At 54.1% G+C, this 7,965-nt stretch overlaps 1 protein-coding gene across 15 annotated transcripts in view; it reads right to left on the bottom strand.

The window, feature by feature from the left end:
• Positions 1–4,526: 4,526 nt before the first annotated feature.
• Positions 4,527–7,965, bottom strand: part of PTPRF (protein tyrosine phosphatase receptor type F) — a 394,257-nt gene continuing 390,818 nt past the window's right edge. For all 15 annotated transcript variants that reach the window (XM_052800806.1, XM_052800805.1, XM_052800810.1 and 12 more), the window contains 4 exons: positions 7,769–7,894; positions 6,979–7,133; positions 6,374–6,509; positions 4,527–6,236 (listed from right to left, as the gene is read on the bottom strand). In XM_052800806.1, coding sequence (XP_052656766.1) covers positions 6,168–6,236; positions 6,374–6,509; positions 6,979–7,133; positions 7,769–7,894 — 486 coding nt within the window. In that variant the 3' untranslated portion in view covers positions 4,527–6,167. The remainder of the gene's footprint in view (positions 6,237–6,373; positions 6,510–6,978; positions 7,134–7,768; positions 7,895–7,965) is intronic.

Here is a 7,965-nt window from a genome sequence, read left to right as displayed (position 1 = left end):
GCGCGCTTAGCGCGGGGTGGGAAGCGCTGGGTATTAATCGGGTGTAAACGGGTGCTCTAGTGAGCTAGTGGGTTTCGGGCGCTGAATGGTGACACACGATAGGCACGTGCCAATTGGAGGTATTAACCGAGCTAATTATACTCCTGCAATTCCTGTGTGTAAGCAGAGCCAAAGTAGAGTTGGATACTATGCAAACGTCTGGCAGCAAAGTCAACCTGGGGCTGGAGCGGCGCCAGGCCCGGCCGGCGCAAGGGAGCGTTGGCAGCGCAGACCGGTCAGCTAGAAATGTGGAAAAGTGCCCCCGTGGCCAGCGGACGTTGTCGATAATCCAGCGCCGTCGTGCTGAGGACTGGGAGTTGACAGTATAGCTTTAGCAGCAAATGCTTTCAAGTGTGGACAAGGCTGAATGCTTGACACAGCCTGTCTAGGGATACCGACCTCCCCTTGGCTGGGACTGGATCGTGTTGTGCTAAATGCTTTTTAAATGTCTAAGTGCCAAGAGGCAACCTTGGAAGTAAGCACAACCCACCCAAAAGAGCTCGTAGCCATCCTCGGAGACAACACTCTGTCCCTCGTGCCTAAATTAAACCTTAATTTCACTGTATGTTTTCTCCTGATAATGCGTTTCCTTCGGTGTCGTGCTGTGGGCACACAGCAGCCCTGAAGGTCTTACCAAAACACTGCTCCAACACAGATTTTTCTGTGGTTTGCTGCCTCTCTGACCTGTTCAGACTCCAAATTGCCATGTATACGGACCAGAATCCCAAAAAGTGGATTAAAATCACAGTAGGCACAACACTCGGCCTCCTACAGATGGAGGTACCAACACAGACAACTGTCAGGTAACGGTTTTGAGACAAACTCTGCGTTCCTGGCCTTTCTGGTGGCCTGGCAGCTGCACTTGCTATCCGTTAGTCAAGAAAGACCAGCTTTCTCCTATCAGGAGACGTGAGCCAGTCTTTTTATGATGACAAGTGGTAAAATGTTGCCATGAGCAGAAATGTGTAGGCAGGAATGTTTGATGACTTAATTGCTACTGTGGACTGAGATTACTTATTAAAACTGGCAAAAGGGCAACAATGAGCTTTTAATTGGAAGGATAAGAATTTCTCGTGCTCTCGGAAATGAACCAGGTCAGAACAGGTGAAAAAGAAAAAAAAAAATTGACTCTTAACTGGGAAACTTTACAAATGAAAATGGCAACATTGCTGAGAACAAGAAATGCCAGGACTGTGGGAGAGGGAGTTGCCAAGCTACTGCGCAGAGTAAGCTCAGATTCGTTCAGTGGTGCAGCTGGTTCTTTTCCTTATTTAACAACTATTTTGCCCTTGAAAAACAAAATTTAAAGTAATGGAATCCCAAAGGGCAAGTGCTTGAGCAGGATGTTATTTGGACTAGATGATCTTTAAAGGTCCCTTCCAACACAAACCATTCTATGATCCTATGATTTACCATCACTAGGAGGCAAGCCAAGCCTAGGCAGGGCCTGCACAGCTCTCCTGCTACAGGTATCAGTGGAATGAATTAAAAAAAATGAAAATAAAAAGGCAGAAGAGCACCTCAGCGCCCAGGAATTCACCTTTGACTAGCTGCCATTTAGCTGCTGTCCCACCTGCCAAACGGTGCCCTTTACAAAGCTGCTTACCTGAAGCTGCATTAGGGCTACCTGGTACAATTAAGGAATGGAAAATTTTCACTAGAGGGGGAAAAAAAAAAAAAAAAGCCAGCAGTAACTACCCAGCTCGATTGCTCAGTGTGAATATGGTTGGTCTGTCAGAGAAGCTCCAAAGAAAAGAGGCCAAACACTGCCTTTTGGGCACCATCTCGGGACCATTCCCATCAGATCTGGAGCATGGTGTGACACCATGAAGCCAGGCTGATACCAGAGGGAGGGAGAAGTCTCAACCTGATAGCAAAGAAGATGGGGCAAAAAACTACCAGCTAGGATTAATCCTTTCTGGCCAGGGAAAGCTGAGCACTGCAGCCGGGGCACGGGAAGAGGCAGTGTGGCTCTGGCTGGAGCATGGCACAAGCCACGGCACTGGCCCCAAAGGCAGACTGGGTTAGCATCCCTGTCTGCCCACTGTATGTGGTTAGTCTTTTTTTTTGTTTTTGTACTTTTATTTTGTGAGATATGCAGCTATAAAGGGAAATAAAAGAATAAGCACTTTTAAAATGATACGCCTCCATCCCCTTTGAAGCCACGTTGGCTGTGTGAGGAGGCTAGGGGAGTGGGACTTCCCCCACAGGCAGCAGCTGCCTTTGCTGCTCCCTGACCTGGCTGTCCCCTTGCCAAGGCGGCACGTCCTCACACTCTGGGGGCCTCCTGGCCCTCTCTGCACGCTGAGCCTTTCTTGGCCCTGTGAGGCCAGCATGGGGCTTCAGCCACATGGCTTCACCTCCACAATATAAGTACCTGCAGAGTGTCCACCCAGCAATAACCTTGCTGCAGAGGCCCGGGCTTGGCCATGTTATTCTCGGCGTGGTCCGTGCTGAGCCGGTTGTTCTCTCTCTCCCTCCTCCTGTCTACCCATCCCATAGGTAAGCTCACTGAGCACCCGAAAGGGTCACTCTGTGCCTTACATGTGGCAGGCAGAGAAGTGGAGCCCACAGAGGCAGTCAGTGGGGAGTGTTTGTTGCCTTGCATTTTCCCTGGGTCAGTTGTAAAGGGTTTGGCTAAGAACACGACATCAAATGGGGACAGAACCCCAAGTGTTCTTGGACACGGGGAAAGAAGGTACATGCACTATGTGCTTGTGCTTATGTACAAGTATTCTGGCAACTGCTGTTTTCGGTGAGAGCAGATCACTGCATCTGAAGCCACACACGGACTAGAGGTTTGTGCTGTGCACGTGGCAGTGCCTGGTGAGTGCTCAGTGAGCGGCACATCCATGTGGTGCAGCTTCGTCACCAGCTGCAGTTTAGCGGCACGGCCAAAGCATTCTTGCTGCAGCGCAGGCAGGTGCTCGCTGCCCGCTTCCCAGCTGGCTGGCTTCCTAAAGCGCAATGGTTAGCACGGCGTCCTTCCTCCCCAAACGCACCTGCGTATGAGCAGGTGCATGCTTGGCCGCGTGGCCTTGCCATCCTGGGCCCTGGCAGCGATGCGAAGCGTCCCGATGCCAGCGGTGCTGGCACGTGCATGCGTGCACGCGTCTGTGCATGTGTGCTGCCTCGCAAGGGCAGGAGCTCGCTTCAACCTTGGATTTGCATCGAGTAGGGCTGCCCAACGGCAGAGCCAGAGAAAGGCTCCACCAGCCTCAGGTCACCCCAGGGGTGAAGCACTGGGGTAGGAACCAGCCGGGTGAGGGGGAAACACCATTTTGCATCTGGCACCTGCTCAGGTGCCGGTCTGGCCTGGCAGGAAACGCCACGTGTGGCTGAGCTCCAGCAAAGTCAGCGAGGAGTCGGTAAGAAGGTGCCCATAGTCACGTTGGGGAAAAGCTCATCAGGCTGTCTGCCACATGCTCCCACCCGTGGTGGGAGCACACGCTGGTCAGGGCAGATTTGGCTTCCTCAGGAAGGATGGACAGGCCATGGGGCCCTGGCCCGTGTAGTTCTGCCCTTTACACTGGCCTTTCCCTTTCACGCTTGTGCTGTTTGCAGGTGCTGCTCTCTCTAGGAGCCAGCACCGACCCGGGGGTTTGCAGTTCACACGTAGGCAGGGCTGGGGCTGGCCGGCCCACGCAGAGCGGGCACAGCCGCATGCCTTGGCGGGGGTTTCACACCTGAACATACTCGGGTGCTGCTCTGCAGTTAGGCGCCAGGCGATGGTTTTACTGCTGAGCAGTAACTTTGCATACACAACTGTGCTCAGTGCCGCAGAACAGCTTTACTGCAGTGTCCCAGGAGGCTGGCAACGTCTCAGCCTCATCCAGGACAGATATTGCCACCAAATCCACCGCCACCGACCCCTCTCTTTCCTGCAAACCCACAAACAAAGCCCAGCCTGGTCCTCCAGCCAGCACGCTGGCAGGGAAGGGGGTGCAGGTAAATGTGCTTCCAGCAAAGCTCAGCATCACCCCAGGACTGCATCCTGCTGCATCCTGGGGTCCTCTGAGGATTTAATCACTGGCACTAGAGCAGGTGGGGAGGGCAGGTCTCAGGCCCCAGCCACCACGGCGACAGCTTGTGCAGAGCATGGCCTGGGCAGAAAGTGGCTACTGGCTTCTTCCTGCTGGGAATGATCCGTCTTTTGGGAAGTGGAGGGGACCCGGAGAGGGCCATGGCTGCAAAGACAGGCTTGGCAGGAGCTGTTTCTGGAGGTGCCAAGGACCGAGGACTCTCGGTGTACCCCGGTATGGCTGCAGGTGGGCAGGAGGTGAGCACATGCATGCGCAAAGGGGGTTGTCACAGAAGGTGTCCGAGCTCCCTGCTGGCACAGGGTCCCTGTGGGAAGTGTGGGGCACTCATGGCTGGGATGGGCCCATGGGAAAGGACTTGTCTGGCCACAGGCTGGGGAGCATGCCCATCTCCAAGGGACTCTATGGCCTCTGCTTATTGCTGAAGAAACAGACAGCAAAGCCAGCTTGTATGAAACCCGATTATTCAAATTTATTAACATCAAGAATTATGCAATGATGCTGTAGATTTTTTTTTTTATTAACAAATAGAAAACAGACTGTATACAACAGTGACCCCTACAGCACTATGCATCCACAAGGTAAAAATGAATGTGTCCTCCAACATTACCAACCCTGGATTGCTGATTTCAACGTAGCTTGGATTCTTAACATTCGGAATACATGTGATAATACAATTAGATACCCTTCCACCACCTTTATTCATAACTCAATGCACTCGAAAGAGGGCTGCTCACTCCCTGTCTTTAGTGCAAGCGTGATATAATAAGGAGTATTAATATATAGTACCATTAAATTAAGTCCAGTAGTCTTGCCACATTGGTTCATTAGAACGTCCTGAAGTAGCGGAAAGTACAATATTCTAGTGACTTTTAACATTTGCAGGATAGCAGAAATTATAGATACACCCAACCTCTGAAGCCATGTGTACTCCCCTCCCCTTCCCTGCAGTACCCTGCTTTCCAAAGAGAGCCAGCCCGGCTCCGCTCTGGGGACGGCTGGGCTTGTGCTCCTTGCCTTTGTAAATGCTCTGATGCACTTCACTGGTGAGAGGTGACAGAATGGCGCTTGCACGCACAGAACCGCGGGATTAACAAAAAGGGCCGTGTCTCGCTCTTTCCATCCCCTCCTCGGGGAAGCATGGGACCCACTCGCTTCTCCTGCCCCCTTCCTGGCGAGACACACAAAAAGAGGCTCCAAAGCCCGGAGCCCGGCATTTCGGGTCCCTCACAAACAAGGCAACGACAACTCACGTCATATCGGGATCTGCCAATACACACGGTCACTGGATTGGTTTAACACGCATTGTAATAGGACTGAATGGTTTCCAGCTGACAAAGGGGAGCGCTTCTCCGGCGACCCCACATGCCCTCCCAAACCCAAACCTACTCAGGAAATAATTGGGGGGGGGGGGGGGGGAAGGGGGGTGGGACGGAAGGCTAAAAAAATAATTGGTAGCTTAGGTCCAGTTCCATGAAATTTCATATTCTACAGAGGATTAAAAAGCAGCCTACAGGGAATGGAGCCGGGCAGGAACCACAAGCCAGCTGCTGCAAATTACCAAGGAAGCTGCACTAAAATGGGCAGAACCAGCAGTGACTGGGCTGAAATAAACACAGGGCAGTAAAAAATGTAAAAGCAAAAGGAAATTAAAAAAAACACCAACCCAACTCCCATAGGTTTGGCGGGTCCAGTTCTGCCTGGGCAAAACATTAAGACTCGCAAAAAATAAAAAATAAAAGAGAGGAGATTATAAAAACCACTAGTAACTATTTTACATGTTTAAAAAAAAGATCCCATTCCACCCACCTAAAGCCTCGCTGTGAAATGCAGTCGCGTGAGAGAGGGCGAGAGATGCACATGAGCAGAAATTCAGCCAGAGACTGGAAATGCTTTTGGAGTCGGATTCCCTCGTTTGGCGCTGGGGCGAAGTTCCTAAATGCCGTAGTCAGAACTGGTTGGCGTGGAGGTCTCCTGCCTGGGCAGCACCTCCATCTGTACAGAAGGACCGAGGAATGGGCGGCTCTGGCTCAGAGGGACCCGTCTCCACTCCTAGACATCCCCACCGCGACTGGAGGAAAGCACTAGTTACGTTGCATAGTGGTCGAAGCTGCCGAGATACTCCAGTGCCGCTCTGTAGCACAGCTGGTACTGGTCCTGCAAGGCAGCAAGGCGGGAAACGTGAGAAGTGGGGACGCAAGACATCGGGCAGCAGGGTTCAACATCCAGAGACATCGGCTCCCCTCCCTTCTCCCACAGATCTCCCACCGCCCCGGGGAGGAGGGGACACTCACCTCTGTCTGCACCATGGCTGGCCGCTGCGTCCGCAAGGTCTTCACCGTCTGAAACATGTCCACCACCCCCTCGTAGCGCATCCTCTCTAGCACGATGCTGAGCGTGATGAACACACCTGTGCGCCCGACCCCAGCGCTGCGCGGAGGGAGCAAGAGGTGTAGTTAGAGACCCGCCAGCCCCGGCGAGGCTCTGCAGAGCTCCTAGGAGCAGTGCAAGCTCATGGAGCATGGCGACATGCTCGATGGAGCCAGGAGAGGCCACAGGGGCATTGCCAGCCAGAGGTGCCCTCTCAGCCCCATGGGGCCCACCAATTCAGCCTTGCCTCTGGGCCAAGCTGCCGTGACACCCTGCCCTGCCCGAAGGCTCTTCCAAGAAGCTACAAATCAGTACCACCAGGGCACTGGCTTAATCTAGTCACCTGGCAGAAAGGCTGCTGATGGCACCCATGGATATTCACCTCCTCGTACCCTACCTGCCTCTTGCCAGTGGTATGCAGGAGGGGCACCAAGTGCCGGGGAGCTGGCAGCTGCCAGGGTAAGTGAGGTAGCGGACATCTCCAAGGGCTGATGAAGGCAGAGGTGGGTGCTGATCTGTCCCCACTCACCTGCAGTGCACCGTGATGGGCCCATCCTGCCCGAACTGCTCCTTGGTCTTGTGCACCTGTCCGATGAAGTCGATGAAGCCCTCTCCTGTCTTTGGCACGCCCTGCTCAGGCCAGTCTGTGAACTGGAACTGGCGGATGGTCCGTGACTGGCCATCCTGTGGGGACAGGGGTGTTAGATGTGAACCATGGGTGAGGGGCTGATCTCGCTCCCCTCAGCACTGGTGCTGCTGACCTGCTCTCAGACCGCCCGGCCCAAGCCAGGCGAGAGGGTGCACAGGCCATGGATGAGGCCAGGCACATCTTTCGCTGAGTGTTTGGGGCCTGCCTGTGCTCTCCCATGTTCACCCCAGGGCAGCTGAGCTGAGCAGGGCTTTGGGCCCCTGCAGGGTCTGTCAGGTCAGTGCCCTGGTCCTGTTTGGGACCCAGCTCCACTCCAGCATCACGTTTACTATCACACTGGGTCCTGCGCCCAGTCAGATGCTGCACACGGAGACTCCAGGTGCAGGGGAGCCTGTGTTAAACGCTTGCCCAAGTATGCAGCACAGGCAAGGCAGGGTCTGATGCTGATACGGATCCCTGAGCTGCTCACCGGGGCTGCCACAGCTGGCAAGGAAGGAACTTGTAGTGAGAATAGCAGGAGGTGGGGGGCAGCAGCCCTTTCTGCCTGTAGTGCAAGGGAGCACCTTGCTTTCCAGTTCCTCCAGGAGCTGCTGCACGCTCCCTTCGCTGGCCTGGGCACGACAGAGGCACAGGAGGCAGGCTGAGCTGGGGAGCCGGCAGCTGCACTCACCCTGGCATCCGTCACCTTGAACTCCCGGAGGATGTACTGTGGCATGTTGTACTCTGCCATGGGGTCCACCACGAAGTACTGGTACCGGGCAGAGCGCTCCGCAGGCCAGTACTGGTGGCACTTCTCCTGTGGATGAGGAACATGGTAAGATGTTAACACCGACAAGCTGCTGCTCCTCCCTCCCGCTCCCTGGGACC

Source organism: Harpia harpyja, chromosome 11 (genome assembly GCF_026419915.1).
Source record: "Harpia harpyja isolate bHarHar1 chromosome 11, bHarHar1 primary haplotype, whole genome shotgun sequence".
NCBI lineage: Eukaryota > Metazoa > Chordata > Aves > Accipitriformes > Accipitridae > Harpia > Harpia harpyja.
The sequence above is the reverse complement of the archived record's forward strand: the minus strand, read 5'-3'. Positions and strand labels throughout refer to the sequence as shown.